This window comes from Mesocricetus auratus, unplaced genomic scaffold (genome assembly GCF_017639785.1).
Source record: "Mesocricetus auratus isolate SY011 unplaced genomic scaffold, BCM_Maur_2.0 Super-Scaffold_100676, whole genome shotgun sequence".
Classification (NCBI taxonomy): Eukaryota; Metazoa; Chordata; class Mammalia; order Rodentia; family Cricetidae; genus Mesocricetus; species Mesocricetus auratus.
This window is the reverse complement of record NW_024429266.1, coordinates 99695478-99717996: the sequence shown is the minus strand read 5'-3', so window position 1 is coordinate 99717996 and position 22519 is coordinate 99695478. Positions and strand designations below refer to the sequence as shown.

Genomic DNA, 22519 nt, shown 5'->3' with positions numbered 1-22519 from the left:
TGCATCCCTGGAATGAAGCCTACTTGATCATGGTGGATGCGTTTTCTGATGTGTTCTTAGATCCGATTTGCCAGTATCTTATTGAGTATTTTTGCATTAATGTTCATGAGTGATATTGGTCTGAAGCTCTCTTTCTTAGTTGTGTCTTTGTGTTGTTTGGGTATCAAGATAATTGGAGCCTCATAAAAAGAGTTTGGCAAAGACCCTTCTGTTTCTATTGTGTGAAAAACTTTGAGGAGAATTGGTATAAGCTGTTCTTTGAATTTCTGGTAAAATTCTGCATTGAGGCCATCTGGACCTGGCTTTTGATGATTGCTTCTATTTCCTTAGGAGGTATAGGTCTATTTAAATTGCTTATCTGTTCTTTATTTAATTTTGGCAAGTGATATCTATCCAGAAAATTGTCTATTTCCTTTAAATTTTCCAATTTTGTGGAGTACAGGTTTTCAAAGTATGATCTTATGATTCTCTGGATTTTCCCAGTGTCCGTTGTTAGGATCCCCTTTCATTTCTGATTTTGTTAATTTGCATGTTCACACTCTGTCATTTGGTAAGTTTGGATAAAGGTTTGTCTATCTTGTTGATTTTCTCAAAGAACCAACTCTTTGTTACATTGATTCTTTGTATTGTTTTCCTAGTTTCTACTTTATTGATTTCACCCCTCAATTTGATTATTTCCTAGCATCTACTCCTCCGCGGTGAGTTTGCATCTTTATGTTCTAGGACTTTCAGTTGTGCTGTTAACTCTCTAGTGTGAGTACTTTCCAGTTTCTTCATCTTGGAGGATGTTCCCTGAGACTCACGTGCAGGAATTGTTTTGTAGGTGCATTAAGAGGGCCTGGGATCCCAACCATCAGTTTATCTCCACATATTTACCAATTACAGTTTACTAGACTTGTCTGTTTGCTCTCAAGCGTTTGTTTAATGAAATGTATGGGTTAACCTTCTGTGAATATAAAGACAGACTTTAAGACTTAGGAATTATGCTGGCCTAGGAAAGTGGCTGTGGTAGGTTCTGAAAATTCATCATCTCACTATCCTGGTTCACTAGTGAGGTTTCAATAACTAGGCATGGTTTCCCCCATTGGGTCAGCCTTAAATATAATTATACAATCCCTGGCTGCCAATAAGACATGGATAATACTATTGCACTTTTATTAAGACATGGTTAATACTATTGCACTTTCATTGGTTCTTCCCAGGCTGATCACTGTTTGGGTTCATAAGGTTCTTTATAACTTTTCCATTCCTGTGAAGAGACTTTATGGCCAAAGCAATTTATGAAAGAAAGCATCCTGGGCACTAATATCTACAGATTACAGCCCATACTTTTAATGGCACACAGCATGGCAGTAGACAGACAAGAATAGCAATGAACAGAACCTAAGAGCTTATGTCATTATTTGAAAGATGGAGGAAGAGAGAAAAGTCTATCTTGGAACAGTGTGAGCATTGAAATGTCAAAGTCACCCCAGTAACACACTCTCTCCAACTAGACCACATATTCTCATCCTTCCCAACAATTTGATCCACTGTTAACCAAGCATTCAAATACAGGAGCCTACGGGGGCCATTCTTATTCAAAACACAACATAAATTACAGTTGGGAAGGGCTAGTGATTGATTGCTCTGTCACTTGGTAGCTTGCTCTGTATCTCTCACTATACAAGATGGGCTAAATGAAGGTGGTTTTGACATTAGATTAAGCTCAATTCTTCCAAGTCCTGCCTCCAAATGTGCAATGATTCTAGTAAGTATGACATACCTTTAACCCCAAAGAGATAATTAAAGGAAATAGTAATAGCCTAAATTATTTAGGGGAATTATCTAGAATATTATGAGCAACTCAGATGGAGATTTATCATGCATGGTACTGGTCTCCCCCCTCTTTTTACTTTAAATTAGAAACAAGCTTGTTTTCCATGTCAACCCCAGTTCCCTCTCCCTCCCCTCCTCCACTGTTCCCAACCAACCCCCTATCCCCTACGCTTTCTGCTCCCCAGGGAGGGTAATGCCTTCCATGGGGGATCTTCAAAGTCTGCTGTATCATTTGGAGCAGGGCCTAACTCAAAATTAAACAAAAATTCCAGAATGGTGGCAGGAATTTTTAATCCCAGAGATCCTGATACCAAAGAAAGAAAGCCAGTAATTTGGAGGCTCATGAGGGCCAGAGTACTAGTTCCAGGACAGTCAGTAGAACAAAAAGAACCCTTGTGTCAACCAAGCAAGCAAGCAAGCAAGCAAGCAAAAATAAGTAAACAGCAGCAGAGAATAAATTTAAAAGTAGAACACCTTAACATATTGAACTCTGGTACAAACCTATGCCATTTGGAATTGAATTGCTTGGTAAAAACATGCGCTGGGATTTGGAGACTACTCACTCATTTCATGGAACACGAAGTATTCCCCATCTGCCTTTTCCTTAAAGTTAGCCCCTGAAATTTGTTCTGTACATTCCAATCTCTTGCCCCAGTGAGAGACCCAGGAATAAGCAGAACTGCAACCATAGCAGGAATACCACAGCAGGATGCAGTCCCACACCACTTAGTCACTGGGATGGGACTATCCCTGGCATTAGCCCTAGTTACTGGAAAAACCCTTAACACCTCACCCACAGGGAGAAGCCAATCACAATGGACAAACAACTCCAGGTGCCTTCTGCTGAGACTAAAATGTTGCAACTTCCATGGTCACAAAGTAATCAATCAGATCAGTCCAGATCTCCTAATCTGTGCGCGAGGCAACCACAATCTGTAACTATCATTGTGGAATCCCCGAAGCACCTCCTTGTCTACCCCCATCAAAGCCCTCAGCTCATGCTGCTGAGCGTCTCTCCTGCTCTGCGGCTGCTTCAGACTGACAGGGAGACCAGAGTTAACTCAAAGACTCTGCCTTTGCATCTATTGGGGTGATATTTGGGCACATTTGGGGACTTGCCCAGATCCCTAAGCCCACCTTGACCATCATCCACTGAGTTTTGAGATGGCAACTGACAGGTGACTTTGTGAATCCCTCAGGGAAACTCTGTACTCCGTTTTCTGTTTCTGACTGTTGGAGCTCCCTCTGTGAAGCCTGTTTAAGATCTAGGCAAATGTGATCAAGGATAAGAGGCTTGGAAACCAAGGGATGCCCTAGAATACTGATGGTGAGTCAGGGGGCCCTTCACAGGGGGATTAGATTCCCCCTAGTTCTGACAAGGGACTTTATTCAGACTCTGGATAGTTTGGGGGTATCAGGTTTCAGTGAAAAAGGCACAGATCTTCAGGTCAAAAGTGACATAACTACGTTACCACATACTAAAATTAAATCAAAACAAGATAATCAATTTAAACAGACCTATAACCCCTAAGGAAATAGTAGCAGTCATTAAAAGCCCCTGCTCCAAGAAGGTTTTAGCCCAAAATTCTACCAGAATTTCAAAGAGCTTATACCAATAGTACTGAAATTGTTCCACACGATAGAAAAATTAGAAACATTGCCAAATTCTTTTAATGAGGCCAGAAATACCCTCAAACAAAAGCCACACAGAGACTCAACTGAAATGAGAACTACAGAGAAATATTCAATAAAATACTGAATACATCACATAAATCATCAAGCATGATCTAGTAGGCCTCATCCCAGAGATGTAGGAATGGTTCATCATAGGAAAATCTGTCAATGCTATCCCCCATATGAACCAATTGAAAGAAAATATGATCATCACAACAGATGCTGGAAAAAGCCTTTGCTAAAATCCAACACCTCTCCATGATAAAGGTCTTGGAGAGATCAGGCATACATGGAACTTACCTTAACGTAATGAAAGTAATATATAGAAAATCAAGAACCAACATCAATTTAAATGGAGAGAAACTCAAATGAACTCCACTAAAATCAGGAACAAGACAAGACTCTCCATTCTCTCCACATTTACTCAATATAGTACGTGAAATTCTAGCTAGAGCAATAAGACAACAAAAGGATATCAAGAGGTACAAATTAGAAACTAAGAATTCAAAACTTCATTCTTTGCAGATGATATAATAGTATATTTGACTCCAAAAATTTTACCAGGAGTCTCCTATAGTTTATAAACACTTTCAGAGATGTGGCTGGATGAAAGATTAATTAAAGAAAAAAATCAGTGCTCCTCCTAAATACTAATGATAAGTGGGCTCAGAAAGAAATCAGAGAAACACCACCATTTACAATAGCCTCAAATAATATAAAATATTTGGGGTAACTCTAACCAAACAAGTGAAAGACCTGTATGACAATAGCTTCAAATTTGAAGAAAGAAATTGAGAAAGTTGTCAGAAAATGGAAAGATCTCCCATGCTCTTAGATAGGTTTGTGGCTATTATAAAGGGGGTGTTAGTCTGATTTTTCTCAGCCCATTTATTGTCTACATATAGGAGGGCTATCAATTTTTTTAGTTAATCTTGTATTCTGCCACTTTGCTGAAGGTGTGGAGTTTTTCCATTCACTTATGCAAAATATACAATCTGCAAAAAGTGGAAGTTTGGCTTCTTCCTTTCCAATTTGTATTCCCTTGCTGTCCTTTTGTCATCTTATTGCTCTAGCTAGAACTTAAAGTACAGTATTGAAGAGATATGGAGAGAGTGAACAACCTTTTCTTGTTCCTGATTTTAGAGGAATCGTATTGATTTTTCTCTCCATTTAGTTTGATGTTGGCTGTTGGTTTGCTATATATTGCCTTTATTATGTTTAGGTATTTTTCTGTTATGCCTGTTTTCTCCAAGACCTTTTCCATAAAGGGGTGTTGGATTCTGCTGAAGGCTTTTTCAGCATCTAGTGAGATGATCATATGGTTTTCCTTTTGCAGTTTGTTTATATGGTGGATTACTTTGATGGTTTTTCATGTTGAACCATGAAGCCTACTTGATCATCGTGGATGATTTTCCTGATGTGTTCTTAGATTCATTTTGCCATTATTTTATTGAATATTTTTGCATCAATATTCTTGAGGGAGACTGGTCTGTAATTTTCTTAGTTGTGTCTTTGTGTGATTTGGGTACCCAGATAATTGTATCCTTGTTAAAAAGAGTTTGGCAATGACCCTTCTGTTTCTATTCTGTGGAACAATTTGAGGAGTATTGGCATGAGCTCTTCTTTGAATTTCTCATAGAATTCTGCACTGAAACCATCTGGCCCTGCGTTTTTGTTTTTTTGTTTTTTTGAGTCAGGAGACTTTTGATGACTGCTTCTATATCATTAGGGGTTATAGGTCTATTTAAATCATTTATCTGTTCTTGATTTAATTTTGGTGTTATCTATCCAGAAAATTATCCATTTCCTTTAAATCTTCTAATTTTATAGAGTACAGGTTTTCAAAGAATGACCTGATGATTCTCTGTATTTCCTCAGTGTCCATTGTTATGTCTTCCTTTTCATTTCTGATTTTGTTAATTTGCATATTCTCTCTCTGCCTTTTGGTTTGAAACAAGGTTTTACTATCTTGCTGATTTTCCCCAAGAACCAACTCTTTGTTTCATTGATTCTTTGTATTGTTTTCTTTGTCTCTACTTTACTGATTACAACCCTCACTTTGGTTATTTCCTGGCATCTACTACTCTTGGGTGAGTTTGCTTCTTTTTGTGTAGAAATTTCAGGTGGGATGTTAAGTCTCTAAGTGACATTCAGCAGTTTCTTCATGTGGCACTTAGTGCTATGGACTTTCCTCTTAGCACTGTGTTCAAAGTGTCCCATAAATTTGGGTATGTTGTGCCTTCATTTTCATTGAATTCTAGGAAGTCTTTAATTTCTTTATTTCTTCCTTGACCCAGGAGTCATGCCACTGAGCACTGTTCAGTTTCCATGAGTTTGTAGGGTTTCTGAAATATGTGTTGTTGAATCCTAACTTTAAACCATGGTGATCCAATACAGAGGGTAATTCCAAGTTTTTGTATCTTTTCAGGTTTGCTTTGTTGCTGAGTATGTGGCCGATTTTAGAGAAAGGTCCATGTGACCCTGAGAAGAAGGTGTATTCTTCTGTGTTTGGATGGAATGTTCTATTGATGTCTGTGAAACCCAACTGGGTCATAACTTCTGTTAATTCCTTTGTTAAATTTCTGTATGGTAGTGCTGTCCAGGAGTGAGAGTGGGTTGTTGAAGTCTCCCACTATAAGTGTGTGGGGTTTTATGTGTGATTTGAGTTTTAGTAATGTTTCTTTTACAAATGTGGGTGCCTTTGTATTTGGGGCATTGATGTTCAGAATTGAGAGTTTATCTTGATGGATTTTTCCTGTGATGAATATGAAATGACCTTGTTCATCTCTTTTGATTAATTTTAGCTTGAAGTCTAATGTGTTAGATATTGGGATTACTACACCAGCTTGTTTCTTAGGTCCACTTGATTTGAAAATCTTTTACCAACCCTTTACTCTGAGGTAATGTCTATCTTTGAAGTTAAGGTGTGTTTGTTGTATGCAGCAAAAGGATGGATTCTGTCTTTGTATCCATTCTGATAGTCTGTATCTTTTTATAGGAAAGATAAGACCAATGATATTGACAGCTATTAATGTCCATTGACTGTTGATTCTTGTTTGTTTTGGATTTGGTGGTGATGGTGGTATTGTGTGTGGATTTCCCGTTTTGGCTTTTGGTGAAGTGAGATTATCTATTACCTGTTTTTTTTTTTTAATTTAAAAAAGCTGCATACTTATTTTGCTTTCTGACTATGTGCTTGTGCCTTCAACACTTTCACAACAATATTCTACTCCTCAATGGACACACTTGGAACACATGGAGTCACCATAGGCCCTGCTGACATGCTTCTTTGTCTTAGACAACCTCACAGAAACTTTCAGTTTGACAGCACGAATCCCTCAAAGTCTGCCTGGACACACATGACATGTGGATTTAGGTGCTTTCTCAATCTTCTTGGTATAAAGGTAAACAATCCTGTTGCCAGGGGTTTGAGACATACTAATTTTGTTAGAGGCTGTATTGTAGGAAAGCCTCCATCAGTATGTCAAACGCTGGGCCATTCTGAGTGTCTCTAAGCACCGTCCATGGAAGAGTGGGAAAAAAAAAGTTAACTATGTTTTTATTAGTGTAACTTCCTTGACTTGGAGTTTTCCTTCCAGTACTTCCTGTAGAACTGATTTGTGGATATGTATTTATTAATCTGGTTTTGTCATGGAATGTCTTGTTTTCTCCACTGTATTGATTGAAAGCTTTGCTGGGTATAGTAGTCTGGGCTGGCATTCATGGTCTCTTAGTGTTTGCAGAAATCTCTCCAGGACCTTCTGAGAAGTCAGGTGTAATTTTGATAGGTCTGCCTTTATAGGTTACTTGGTATTTTTCCTTAACTGCTCTAAATATTCTTTCTTTATTCTGTGTGTTAGGATTTTTGATTAAGTAGCAAGGGGACTTTTTACCCAGATTTCGCATTTACAGCATTCCCTCAGTTTGTGTTTTCTTTATTGTTTCTATTTCAGGTTGGGAACTGTTTCAAATGTTTCCTTCATGTGTTTGATTGCTTTTTTTTCTTGGCTTTCCTTAAGAGATTTATGGATTCTTTGTTTTTTTTTGTTTTGTTTTGTTGTTTTTTTTTTTTTTTTTGGTTTGTCTTTTCCTCCATTTTTTTTTCTTCCATTTCTTTAAGGAATTTTCTCATTTCCTCTTTGAGGGCCTCTATCATCTTCACAAAGTTGTTTTTAAGGTCATTCTCTTTTGCTTCATCTGCATTGGGATGTTCAGGTCTTGCTGGTGTAGAATCCCTAGACTCTGTTGGTGTCATATTAGTCTTTTGGTTGTTGAATGTGTTGTCATACTGCAGTCTTCTTATCCATTTTTCCAGGAGGTATAGGTGGGTTCTCTCCGGTTGGTGTAGGTCGGTCCAAGACTCAAATGGTGGCAGTCACTGGATGGTCCGGTCTGTCTCTAGGTCTCTCTGGGGGATTCAGTGGTGGGATGGTATGGGGCTCAAGGATTAGGTAACTCCAATAGGGAAAGGTGGGCAGGAGAAGGCCTGGCATTCACGTCTCTCACAACTATGCCATGCAGTATATGTCTGTGACATCTTATGTGTTTTACTATGGTTTTTGTTGCAGTGATGTATAGTATGACCAAAAGCAACCGAGGCAAAGAAAGGGTTAATTTGACTTATATTTCCTGGTCACAAAGCATCACTGAAGGAAACCATGGCAAGCACTATGGAGGCTCTGGATTAATTAGCATTAAATAACAACCAATCTTTTCATTACTTTGCAATGATAATTTCTTTTGACTGGATTTGGCTCCTCTGAAAGTCCCAAGGTGCTTATGAGTGTCTTTTCTATAGCTGCAAACAAACACAATGGGCAAGGCAACTTTGAAATGGAAATGTTACATTGGAATTGTAGTTACAGAGAGTTGGAGCCTCTGTAACTGCCTGAAACAACTAGAAGCTTGTATGATAATCTACAATCAGGAAGCAGGGAGAATATACTACAAATACTAGTGTTTTTCCAAATATCAAACTTACCTAGAAGAACATGTATTCACCAGAATACCATACCTCTTAGTAATCCTCACTGTGTCCACCAATGGAACCAAGTTTCAAAAAGCTTATTGGGCCATTCTCATGTGGAACATTGCTACAACTGTTTTCCAAGCTACTACCAGAGACAAAGTAAAGGCCAAAGAATAAACAAAGACAGAAAAACAAACCAAAAACCAGTCAGGCATTATTACACATACTGTAGTGATTTTAATCCTTTATAGAGTAAAATATTGAATCAAACAATGTTTCTTTCCACATTAAAATACTGTGTTTGTTAGTTAAGTCTCCTCTATGACAAACATATTATCATTTACTCATTTGTATTTCTGTGTGTGTGTTCAATTGAAAGTGTGGGAGTGACTGTCAGAAGACCTCTTTCAGGGATTGGTTCTCTAGTGCCACCATGTAAGATCCAGAAAGGGAACTGAGAGAATCATGGTTTCTGGCAATAAACCATTACTAGCTGATGCATCTCACGGTCCACTTACATTCATCTCTCATACCTCACGATAGAAGCAATTTGACAAATGCATTGTCACAGTTAATGGTACTGCAAGTTATATATACTACGCTTTTCACTGTGAGATCATTATCCAGGGATGTGGGACACAAAAAATCAGGAATACTATGTTGAAAGTTACAATAACTTCAAACTGAATCTATTTTAAACACTTTGAAGATTTTCCCACATTTATTCCAAACATAAAGGCTTTCACCAGTGAAATACATTTTTGAGTATGATAGGAACTGTTGCTGCTAAAACATTTTGTGAATGCATACCCATGTAAGGTCTGTCTGTAGGATGGATTCTTGAGAACATTCTGGAACCAGGAACTGGTGAAGGCTTTTGCACACTTGCATTATACTTCTTTCCAATGTAAATTCTTACATGAGGGTTACAGAAATTTGAAGTGGCCAAGGCTTTTCCACAATGCTGGCATTGAAAAGGTTGCTCACTAGTGTGGGGTCTTTTATCCTTGATAAAATCACAAAAGCAAAGAAAAAGTTTCTCAAATTCTTACAAGGAAAGACTTTACATCCAGAGTGAATATTTTTACTGGTCTTGTGTCAGTTGGAACTATGGAAGGCTTTTCCAAAAGCTACCTAGCATTAGGCTACTGACTAGAGTGAAGCATTTCATGTCTGCTGTTATCAGAGTGCCTGAAAGCTTTTCTACAATGCTTAAAAGCATAAGACTTCTCTCCGGTGTGACACTTTCCATGTCTGTGATGACTACTGGAGTCACTGAAGGCTTTTCTAAAATGCTTACATGAATAATCCCTCTCTCTGGAGTGAACTTTTTGATACTTGCAAAGATCACTAGACTGAAGGAACTCCCCACACACTTTATATAACAATTGTTTCTCTCCTGTGATTTTTTTCATTCAAGTTAGGATGTGAAAGGGGTAAATGTTTTTACGTAATGTTCTATTTAGTGTGAATCCTTTCATGATTCTTAAGACTACTGGACAGGCTGAAGGCTTTTTCACAATGCTTACATGCATAAGGCTTCTCTCCAGTGTGCCTTCTTTCATGTTTCTCATAACTACTGATGTCACTGAAGGCTTTTCCACAATGCCTGCATGCATAAGGCTTCTGTTCAGTGTGAGTCCTTTCATGATACTTACGGCCATTGTACTGACTGAAGGCTTTTCCACAATACCTGCAAGCATAAGGTTTCAATCCAGTGTGAAGCCTTTCATGATTCTTATGAGTACTGGAGTCCCTGAAGGCTTTTCCGCAATATTTACAAGCATAAGGCTTCTCTCCAGTGTGATTTCTTTCATGTTTCTTATGACTAGTGGAGTCACTGAAGGTTTTTCCACAATGCTTACATGCATAAGGCTTCTCTCCATTGTGAATCCTTTCATGCCTGTTCAGATGACTCGAGGTGGTAAATGCTTTTCCACAGTGTCTACAAGAATAAGGCTTCTCTCCACTATGAATCCTTTCATGTCTGTTCAGACGACTGGAGGTGCTAAAAGCTTTTCCACAATGCCTACAAACATAAGGCTTCTCTCCACTGTGAACCCTTTCATGTCTGTTCAGAAAACTAGAGCAGTTAAATGCTTTTCCACAATGCCTACAAGCATAGGGCTTCTCTCCATTGTGAACCCTTTCATGTCTGTTCAGAAGACTAGAGCAGTTAAACGATTTTCCACAATGCTTACAAGAATAATGCTTCTCTCCACTGTGAATCCTTTCATGTCTGTTCAGATGACTGGCAGTGGTAAATGCTCTTCCACAATGCCTACAAGCATAAGGCTTCTCTCCACTGTGAATCCTTTCATGTCTATTCAGATGACTGGAGGTGATGAAGGCTTTTCCACAATGCCTACAAGCATAAGGCTTCTCTCCAGTGTGAATCCTTTCATGAACATTCAGAGTACTGGAGTAGTTAAAAGTTTTTCCACAATGCCTACAAGCATGTGGTTTCTCGCCACTGTGGATCCTTTCATGAACATTCAGAGCACTGGAGTAGTTAAAAGCTTTTCCACAATGCCTACACGCATAAGGCTTCTCTCCATTGTGAATATTTTCATGTATGTTCAGATGACTGGAGCGGTTAAATGCTTTTCCACAATGTCTACACACATAAGGCTTCTCTCCAGTGTGAGTCCTTTCATGTCTGTTCAGATGACTGGAGTGTGTAAACGTTTTTTGACAGTTCTTACAAACGTAAGGCTTCTCTCCAGTGTGAATCCTTACATGTTTCTTCAGATGACTGAAGCATGTAAAGGTTTTTTCACAATTCTTACAAACATAAGGTTTCTCTTTTGTATGAGTTACTTTATGCTTCTCAAAACATTTTGCATTTTTAAATGTTTTGCCACATTGCCTACTATTGTACCTTTTCTGTCTAATATGACTATTTTCATGGTTGTAAAGGTCACTGGAATCAATGAAGGACTCATCACAGAGCTTGTATACAAACTGTTTCATTTCTTTATGGATTCCTTCATCATTCTGAATATATGTGTTTCCCCTTAAGTCATTGTCATTGAGTGTAACTCCAGTGTGAGTTCTCTCCTGAGGCTGAACCAAGCTGAGACCCCTACAGGCTTCATTATATTCTTGACTCTCACAGGGTTTCTCCTTGGGTGAAATTTCAAGTACCTGAAGTGACTCAGAATGACGGACATCATTCCAATGTTCCTGATGTGAAAAAGCTCGTGCTATAGCTTTCTTCCATACAGACGGTGCCCATGTAGTCTGGGCTCTAATGTACCCAGGTGAGGATGAATGACCTATGATGTTTCTAACACACAATGGGCTTTTCCATACTCTTATTCCAGGATGCATGTGTTTAATGATGATATTCTCAGTAATATGTTCCTGATTTTTATCACAATCATGGTCACATGCATATCCACAGTCTTTATCAATCGCTTGAGTTCTGCAAAAAATGAGAAGAGAATTACTGTAGCCAAGGGAAATGTTGGGGGTTGGCTTTTGTGGACCACTGAAAGTATACTTTCCCAGAGGCAACAGTCACTGTGAAGGACAATATGGACCACATGTAAAGAGCCTGTCATATGTAAAGAAGTAGAGTATTGACTTTATTTCTATTAGAAAGATGAAGGAGTTGTATCACACATTTGGAGGGTAAAATCATTTTTGCTCTTCAGTAGTTCAGTTTTGGTGACCAGCACTCATGTGGAGGGCACACCAGTTCCTGTTACTCATGCTCTCAAGGATCCTTTGCCTTTTAGAAAAATTTTTATCATAAGAGTGGTATACAAACATAGATACATATTTACAAGTAGAAAATAACTAATATGCATAAGAGGATTGAACATGAAGGCTGTTCTGCTGTTAGGAGACAATAAGTACAATCAAATAAGGTGGTGAAACACTGTGGCATTTTGACATGCAAAATTCTAAGACAGTGTTGGTTCATTAGTTATCCACTGCATGCATCTAGGGACATCAGAGAATGGGTTCCCTCAAAGGAGAAAACGACTCAGATTCACTTGTAAATAAGACTGAGGGAGCATTATTACATTCCTGATTGGTGAAGGATGCCCACACTACATTGTGACCTTGGGCAAGAGGGCATGAGCTGTACAGGAAGAGTACCTTCTGGTTACTTTGGTGGAGGCGACACTAACAAGGACACACAACTGAGAGAGGGAAACAGAAAGGAGTCGATGGCTTTTTCAGGTGACATTAGGCTTGATCAGTGATTGAGAAGGTATGCGTCAGCCTCCTGCGTGTGGCATCCCCCTAGACAGGTGGGCAAGGTTTTTATCAGGCAGGCAGCTGAGTCAGGGATGAGGAGCACACTGGTGAACAGCATTTCTCCATCACCTCTGCATCAGTTCCTGCCTACAGGTTCTTCCCAACTTTACTTCCTGTCCTGACTTCCTTTATGATGGGACTGTGACAAGGTTGTGTAAGAAAAAATGTGCTCCACCCCAGAGTTGTTTTTTTTTATTGTCATAGCAAATAATTTTGACGTTTGTGTGTAATAAACCACTGATAAAGCTCTTTCAGAAGTTAATGTTGCATGACACATGTGTGATCTTAATATGTTACAAAGATGAGATACTCAAATACTGAATGGCACAATTCAATGCTCTATTACAGAAATTTATTTAGAGATTATAGTTCACTTTGTTTTCTTTAGACATTTTGATAGGCACTTAGTTGTTCTATGATTTGCAAATATATAAGATCAATTCCTTTCTTTTGAATGTGAATTACCGTGTGTTTCTGATGAGGTGTTTGCAGTCCTCTCCAATATTTTTTTCTACTGCTTTTTCTAGAAGAAAATCCAGAGAAAAGAGTATGACATATTTATATTCAACATAAAAGTATTATACCCTAGCTCGTTTGACATGGTTTTCACACTATATTGCCATATATTCCCTCCAAGAATTCAAATATCAACAGTACACACATACACAAGAAAGAGATATTCTCAGACTAAATAAACAATGAAAAAATGTTGGGATTTTACCTATGAAGATCAGGTTCAAATATGTCTCCTTCATCACATCTCTGTAGAGTTTCTTCTGACTTGAATCCAACAAAGCCCACTCTCCTGAGGTGAAGTTCACAGCCACATCCTCAAAGACCACTTTCTCCTAAGGGTGCACATATCAGGAAAGTTAGTTTGAACTGCCAGACTAATAGGAAACAGAATCATCTAGCATATAATTTCCTGAAACCACGTCTAAATTACCATGTAAATAGGAGTGACTGAAGAATATCTGTGGGATGTTATCTTGATTACTTGATGTAATAAAGGAGACCTATTCTATCAATTACTACTCAACTGCCCTTAGGAAACATCATGACCAAGCAACTATTATAAAAGAAAGCACCTTGGGGGACACTGCTTACACTTTTAGAGGGTTAGTCAATGATTTTCATGGTGGGAAACAGACAGGCATAGACCTGGAACATATTCAAATACACACTCCAACTTGAGAGTCCACATTTTGTGAACTCTGTAAGAGTTGTGATAGTGGAAAAGGAAACCTAAGACATACAATCACCCATTATTCTCTTCATAATTGTGTGCACTGTGGCTAGCAGCTTCACAGGTCTGCATTTGTGAACAGTACATACCCTTCAAAAGTGATATAAAATAATCTCCTGCCTACAGTCAGTTTTCTGGTTCATTTATGACAGATGAATAGCCTAATAGAAGTGATACATATACAGACTGAAGAGACAGCTCAGTGCTTAAGAGCATTCACACTTTGTGAAGCACATGTTAAACTCATGATCAACTCACAATAGAATTATCCCTAGAGGCTACGAGACTTGGTTAAAGCTGTTTGGAGCCTTGTCTTCAGTTATAATGGAAGACCTGGTGGGAAGATGAGGTTAAGACAATGGAACAACAAAGTAGGGATAGAGGGATGGAAATCTCCAAAGACCAGTTCCTGGAGAGCAAGATTATGCTGATGTACAAAGGCAATCTCGATATGCTGACCATGTACATCCTGGATTTATGCCACACAGCAGCTTTGAATGTTTGGGATAGAATTTGAGACGTGGGAAAGGAAATTGAGTCATTTACTAAAGTAATGTGGAGCCCAAAGGAAACTTTTACAGATTTCTTTCAACACCTGACTTCAGGAGAAAATAGAATGATACAAGATTCCAAAGCTAAACGAATAATAATTGAATCTCTGGCTTTTGAAAATGCTAATTCAAATGCAACAGGGTAAATATGCCACTAAAGACATGATTAGCACCCTTGGAGGAATGGATCTGAGATACAATCAGTATTCAATCTCATGACCACGATGATACATTGATAGAAGAGGTGATTTCCAGAGGTTTGAAGAAAAATCAAAATGTCAAGTGTTTCCAATGTGGTAGTCAGAGTCACTTAAAAAAAGGGTTTGTAAGCAGGGCATTTCTAGAAACAATGATTTTCTAAACATAAATTCAAGCAGAATGTGTCTCCCTTCTGGAGTATACAGATGGTGTAGCAAAGGCAGGCATTGTACAAGTGAATATAGGTCAACAAATGACAGTCAAGGTAACCATATGCCATTGGGTAATACCTTGAGGAGCTTCCTCCAGGATGTCATGCAAATTCTATTCAGTAATTTCTTGTAACAGTGGATGAAACTCCTTCACAAACCAATAAAAGAACCTAATACCTATTATAAGAAACTACAGTGCTCTGGATGATGGAAAAGCTATAGAGGAAAGAACAAAATACTCAGCAAACATCTATAAATAAACAAAGACCAAAATTAAAAATACAGATAACTGACATTGTCAGTGAAGGCCTTATAGACATAGATGTAGATGTCACAATTTCACCAGGATCACCAGTATTCACCAGTATCAAGAGGTAAATGTTCACCTTTTAGGGACTGGAACTTTATCTTCAAGTAAAACAGAGTGTGAGGCAGATTGAATGTATAGAGCCAGAAGGACAGAGAAGAAAATTAAAGCCTTATAACGAACTTATGGAGACATAATTTGTTACATCAATGGAATACTCAGATTAACATTCCTCCAGTCTCAGAAACAAACCACATATTAATATATGTTTCTCAGGAAAATATTAGAAGGTATTACAAAGAACTGTCAACGACCATTCAGGTTGTACAAGAATAGGGCACAAAAGCTGCTGATCCTTCAAAGGCACCAACAGCCCTACCATTGAGTGGTTGATGGACAAGCCTGTATGGGTTAAGCAATGACCTTTAACAATAGAGAAACTGCAGGCCTTAGAAGAGAGTCAGCTAAATGCTCAATGTATTGAAGAATTAACCAGCCCTTGAAATTCTCTTGTATTTGTTATTAAAAAGAAATCTGGAAAATGGTAACAGATAAGAACTGTTAATCAGGTGACTCAGGCCATGGGCTCACTACAGTCTGGAATTCTTTTACCTTCTTTATTATCTAAAGGGATGCCTCTTACAGTTATTGATTTAAAAGGTTGTTGTTTTCTTGCTGTACCATTACAAGAAATAATTTGTGTCTATAGTGCCTACTTATAATAATTCTCAGCCTGCTAAGAGATACCAATGGATGATTCTCTCACAAGAAAGTTAAATAGCCTCATGCTGTGCCAATATTTTATAAGTCACCCACTGGAAATAACATACAAGAAATTTCCTCAATCTATAGTTTACCATATATGGACAACATTTTACTAGCTGACTCAAGTGTAGGCAATTTAGAAACAATGTTTAAAGAGGTAAAAAATAAAATTATGTGCTATGGATTACACATTGTTCCTGAAGAAATATTTATTAAGGACATAAAATAGTTGTACAGAAAATTAGACCTCAAAAGGTACAAATTAGGAGAGATCAATTGCTGACTCTTAATGACTTTCAAAGATTGCTGGGAAACGTTTCCCATCTACGGCACATTATTGAGATAAAACTTGATCAACTGATTAATTTAAACCAAACCAGAGATGGTGACAAGGACTTAAATATTCCCAGGGAATTTTCAGCTGAAACAGAGAGAGAATTACCTGTGGTGGAAAAGAAATTACAATATGCACATTTGGATCCTTTTGGGATCCAAAACTTGATTGCATTTTGGTTATTTTACCATCTAAGCATTCTCCTACAGGAATATTAATATAGAGGGAGGATATTAGTTTAGAATGGATATTTTTTTCCTCATAAACAGAATAAAAACTTATGTGGGGAATATCTCTAAGTTGATTCTAAAAGGCAAATTGAGAGTTTGAAAGTTAGCAGGAACAGACCATGTAGAAATTGCAGTACGTTTTACAACTGATAAAATTAACAAATTGTGGGCATAAATTGAACCTTGGCAAACATCTTGAGTAATCTTAGAAGAGATTAACAACAAACATCCCCAAACTAAGAAAATTCAATTTATAAAAAGAAGAAACTGAATCCTTTCTCACATTATATGGGAACACCGGTATGTGGAAACCCTATATTTTATACTGAAGTAAACAAATCAAGAAAGGCAGTTTACAAATTAGAATGCCTCAAAGTGCCTCAAAACCCTAATGATTCTTTCCCAAAGTCAAAATTATATGCTATTCTTATGGAATTAAATGATTTAACAGAAGCCCTCAACATAGTTACTGATTCACAACATGCAGAAAGTTGCTTTGCATATTTAAACTGCTGAATTTATATAATGTGATAGAGGATTGACTTTATTATTTATACAATTAGAATATATATATATATATATGTTTATCACACACATACAATCCCATGTGGGTCTGCCAGGAACTGTAGTTCAAGACAATGAGGAAATTGAGTAGCTCTTGATAGGAAATGTGCCAGAGGTCCAAGAATTTCATGAAAAACATCATAGCAATAACAAAGGTTTAAACGATGATTGTTTTTCATCACTTGGCAACAAGTGGAGGAAGGAAATCCTAAGGAAATATCCTACTTGTTCTTTATACAACCAAACTCCACTACTAGCAGAAAGTAACCCAAAGGATACTCAAAAGAATGAAATCAGGCATATGGATGTGTTTCATTTATAGAATTTAGAACATTAAAATATGTACACCACACCATTTAATCCTATTCAGGATTTCAATGGGCAACTGCTTTGAGTTCTGAAAAGGATGATTCTACAATCACACATTTGCTAGAAGTTATGACCATCATTGGATACCTCTACAAATTAAGACTCACAATGCTCCTTTATTATGTCTCTAGTAAAATGAAACAGTTTTTTTAATTATCACAATATAAAATATATCACAGGTATACCACACATTCCTACAGGTTAAGCATCTGTAGAAAGACCAGATCAATGTCTAACAGATAGGCTAAATAAACAGAAAGGGGTCACAAAGTCCCCCAGAAATAGATTGAATAATGGTTATTAACTTTGAATTCTCTGTATGCTAAAGAGGAAATGAGCAACAGCTGTGGAGAAATACTGGATAAAAGAGCAAAGTATGGAATAAATCAGCCTGTATACTTTATAAAGTTGTGCTGACCTTAAAATGGAAGCCAGGACATGGGTTACATTGGGGATGGGGTTTTGCTTTTCCTTCCGCAGGAGAAAAAATGCTATCGATACCATCAAAATTGATAAAGATTATATTTGAACAGGAGACAACCATTGATTAAGAGGTGAGAGTTCATTAAACAGCATGGCCTTTTGACTCGAACACACCCTCAGGTTACCGAGGGGAGGAAATACACAACAGAGTTTCATTTGAATATTATGTATATTCTCACATCACATGTCTCACATCAACTATATTTCTAACCAATCAGCATAAGCATAATAATCATCTAACAAATAAAAAAGGATCCTAGGGGCCATGGTAAAATATACCACGATCAGATGAGTGTGATGTGGGTACCTCCGTGTTCAGGTTTTGTGTCTTCTTGTTCCTCTTGATCTGCTTGCACAGCAAAGTGTAGTGGCCAACTGGACACCAGGGCTCCGGCTCACTGCTCCGTTTTGATCTGGCACGGGGTCGCTCGGTTGGTTGGTGGAGGAGAGTCTGCTTCGCGGCTCGGACAGCGTCTCACGCTCGGCGCATCTCAGTGCTCTGCTCTGGCGTCCTCCTTTGTGGTTTTTATACGTTTCCTCTGAGCTTTCCTCTATGCTTATCTATCAGCCACACACACATCAACTTATCACTCCTGTTGCCTTCCAAGCGCATCTCTCCCTCCAGACTGTTTACAGCTTCGTTTTCACAGTCTGTTTACATGCTCCTTACACCTTTCAATTGAAACTAACTTTAAAACTAAGAAATACTTTTCATTTGAGTAGATATAACTTGCCATAAGGGAACCTCCCCAAAATTAAGGTTGGAGAAGAGTTTTGATTTTGTCTTTTCAGGAGAATGAAGGCATCCACCTAAGAAATCCACTGGACAAATGAGATGTCTCAAGAAAAGGCACAAATCATCCAGAAAAAAAGTCCCAAAAAATGTAAATTGGCCTATTGATACATCACATCTACAACAAGATAAAATTTCAAACATTTCCTAAATGTTTCTTTCTGCTTTTCTCTACAGACATATAATGCAAATGATCTTTTTGAAGTTCTAGTCCAAGTAAAAATCAAAATTGGCTTTGGCGTGGGAATGTGGCTCTTTCCTTGTCTAACTGCAAGAATGTTTGTTAAAGTAAAATCAAAAATTTCTGTTTATATCAGAACATCCACAGGACATGGGGCAGCAGAAAAACAAAAATCTTTTATTGCTACTAATCTCTTAATCCTTTGGTTCTGTTTTGAGTCTTTGAAGCTTTTCTTGAGGTATAAATATTATCTAAAAATTTATGATTAATACAAATATTTTATAAGTTTGGCATTTTATTAATGGTCATATAGAGTATTAATTCTAGAAAAAAGGCTTCATGTAACATCCTGTACATGATTTTGGCTTCAGTCTTTATTAGGCAACTAGGAACTAATTTTTTGTACTCTGGGTGTACATAACAAATACTGATCCTTTAAACTCTTTAAGATCTGCTGCATATGATATTTAAAATGATTAAATTTTCTGCAGTGAACCATGAACATATGTAACAGTGACCATTGAAGCCTCCAAAAGAAGGATGGGGCCCAATAACAATTCCATCAGGACTACGATAATACGATTAAGCTGAAAAAGTACCACCTAAATATCGGCTTTGACTGCTAACAGATCACAACAATTTCGAGGTGGCTAACTGAGATGATCCAACCTCACAGACTACTTGAGTCAGGACTTGAGACAAGCCCTGCACTTTCCCATTACTCAGAGACTGGACCATACATGATACAGGTACATCTTCAGGACTTGACAATTAATCCAAAGTTTCCTTTTCAGGATCCCCCTAAAGATGCCATCAACCCCAGACAGCAGGAAGTAAATTTAAGAATATGACACCCACATTCCCAAGAGGTGGGGTGGGTGGTTTTTGGTCATTCAAGGAGTTATGGATATTTGTATTTATTTAGGGTGATTGGCTACAAGTTGTTATTGATAATGGTCAGGGGGAAAAAAGTGAATAAAGGAGATTAGACTCAGAGTTCTTGTTTTGAAAAGAAAACAGGTGAATATAGGTATGACAGGATATAAAAGTAGATTATTAAATCTACTCTAAAAAGGGGGAGATACACAAATATAAAAGAGGTACATTACCGGATCTACTTTTTGGGGGGGAAGGGGGTTTGAGACAGGGTTTCTCTGTGACTTTTGGAGGCTGTCCTGGAACTAGCTCTTGTAGACCAGGCTGGTCTCAAACTCACAGAGATCTGCCCACCTCTGCCTCCCGAGTGCTGGGATCAAAGGTGTGCGCCACCACCGCCCGGCTGGATCTACTTTTAAACTAAAAAAAGCAACTACCAATTTTAAATATTTTACATCGGCTTGGATTATTTGTATATTGATACAAAATTGAGATTATTTTTGTTAGAACATACTATACTTGCATTTCTTTTTTTTTTTTTTTTTTTTTTTTTTTGGATTTCGAGACAGGGTTTCTCTGTATTGTTTTGTAGGCTGTCCTGGAACTTGCTCGGTAGACCAAGCTGGCCTCGAACTCACAGAGATCTGCCCACCTCTGCCTCCTGAGTGCTGGGATTAAAGGTGTGTGCCACCAACGCCTGGCTTATACGTGCATTTCTAAAATTGTTGATGGTATTATACCGATGCATTTCCTTTAAGAATGTCATGCAAATTTTAGCCCCTGAAAGTTACTATCACCAACTATTTAGGATAATAAGCAAATACAGGTTAGGAATTATTCACCTATTAAAATCAAACTAGTAGTCATATTAAATATGTTTTCAAGGTCAAACAGATCTATTTTAGATAGTAAGGTCATCTTTAATTACTTCAAAGATCTACAGAATATGGCATTTAAGATGTTTCAACAGTATAGGTTCTTTTCTTTTTTATGACAATGACACATGTTTGCTCCTGGCAGCGCCAGTCTACTTCAGAGAAGAAGATAGCATTAGAAAAACTCCACATGGAGACGACTTTCTTTGTGACAAAGGTTAGCCACTGAGAAAGAAAATGTGTTTAACTCAACTGCTGACAGTGTGCTGGGCCAACTGGACAGGGAGGACACAGAAGGAAGGACTGCCAAATTCTGCCAAGACACGTAGGACAGCCCTTAAGAATATTCTGCTTCATAGAAAAGTCTGTCAGATATGCAGGGCCTTTAGGCTGAAGATGGACGCCCCCCACTGCAGAAGTTCTGTTCAGGCAGCTGGCTGTTTCTGTCATTTCTCACATTTTTTGGAAGTAGCTTGTCTGCACTTCTGGCTTACTCAAGTAATATTATTTCCTTCTTGGGTCTCTGATGGATTTGAAGATTTCATAGTTGTAGTTATATTTTCCTTCTTACCAGACTCAAAAAACATTCACAAAAAAGGTAAAGTATATATAATTGAGAGACATAAACTGGGCATGGTGGCAGGCATTCCTAATTTATGCAGTCCTGAGACAGAGGAGGAAGACCATTCAATTGGGGGCTAGCCTGGTCCAGAGAAAGTTCAAGGACAGCCAATTCCAAAGAAATCCTGCCTCAAAAAACCAAACCAGACAACAAGCAACCAATAAAATCATTCAGTAAAAAGGAAAAAGCAAACACCTTAATACATTATTATGGCATTCTGGAATGAGCCTATTCTATTTTGGATTTCACTGCATTGTAAAACAACATACTCTGAAATTTTAGGGGCACTCACTCCCTTCCTGGCACACACAGTATCCCCCACCTTTTCCACAAAGTGGTGGCTTAAGTCGCTCTGTACGTCCCAAACTCATACCCTAAAGGACAAATTCAGGACTTTAAAGTAGGAGCAGACTCAGGAAGACTCAAGCACAGGAACCGCACACAGGGCTTGATAGGAAACAGCAATGACAGGGGAGGAGGCACAAGTCCATGTCTCCCCCACACTTCATCTTTCATTGTGTCTATTTACTGCCAAGAAATAAAACACACCACCAATGGGATACACTTCCTCAATGGATGGATAAAATAGACAGGAGTGCTTCTCTGAGGATTCAGAGTTATAAAAATCAACCCTTGACTTTGATACGGTTTTCTTTGCCTCCATTCACTAGATTAAGTACTCCCAATTACCAGGATCCCTCTGACTGCTAAGACAGAACCCACAATGGTCATTCAAGTGATGATGCAGAGACAGGAAATGATTAACCTTGGGACTTCATCATGCCCGCTATTGCTTCCAGGGTCATGAACTAATTCCTTCAACACCATAATATTCACTACAGCAATAATGTCACTCACATGTACAATAAGACTTGTATATCTTTTTCTTGAGTATATGCTTTTGTTGCATGTATATCCAGTCACCACATGTGTTCTTGGTGTCCCAGGAGACTAAAAGATGGTATTGTATCCCTGGAGATGGACTCACACACTATTATAAGCCACCATGCGGTGCTGTATGGGATACCAAAATAAGAAGAAATTCCTAACAAGTTAATAGGAGACCAAAACAGGAAAAAATATACCTTGTATGTTAAGAGTTCTGCTTACAGTTAAGCAAGTTAAGAAGAAGTTTGCTAACTGTTGCGTGTTGCATGAGTCAGTCGAAGCAAGAGGTCAT

The 22519-nt window shown here is 38.1% G+C and overlaps 1 protein-coding gene and 1 pseudogene across 2 annotated transcripts in view; both read right to left on the bottom strand.

The window, feature by feature from the left end:
- Positions 1 to 6386: 6386 nt before the first annotated feature.
- LOC106022061 lies at positions 6387 to 7146 on the bottom strand (annotated as a pseudogene).
- Positions 7147 to 8675: 1529 nt separating this feature from the next.
- The window catches only part of LOC101829824 (zinc finger protein 883), a 30921-nt gene continuing 17077 nt past the window's right edge, over positions 8676 to 22519 (bottom strand). Inside the window, exons 2-5 of one of the 2 annotated variants that reach the window (XM_040737930.1) lie at positions 18300 to 18553; positions 13455 to 13581; positions 13199 to 13256; positions 8676 to 11888 (exon numbers count right to left, since the gene is read on the bottom strand). In XM_040737930.1, the coding sequence (XP_040593864.1) occupies positions 9920 to 11888; positions 13199 to 13256; positions 13455 to 13488 (2061 nt within the window). In that variant the 5' untranslated portion in view covers positions 13489 to 13581; positions 18300 to 18553 and the 3' untranslated portion in view covers positions 8676 to 9919. The remainder of the gene's footprint in view (positions 11889 to 13198; positions 13257 to 13454; positions 13582 to 18299; positions 18554 to 22519) is intronic. The other variant, XM_013121405.3, reaches the window with a different exon arrangement.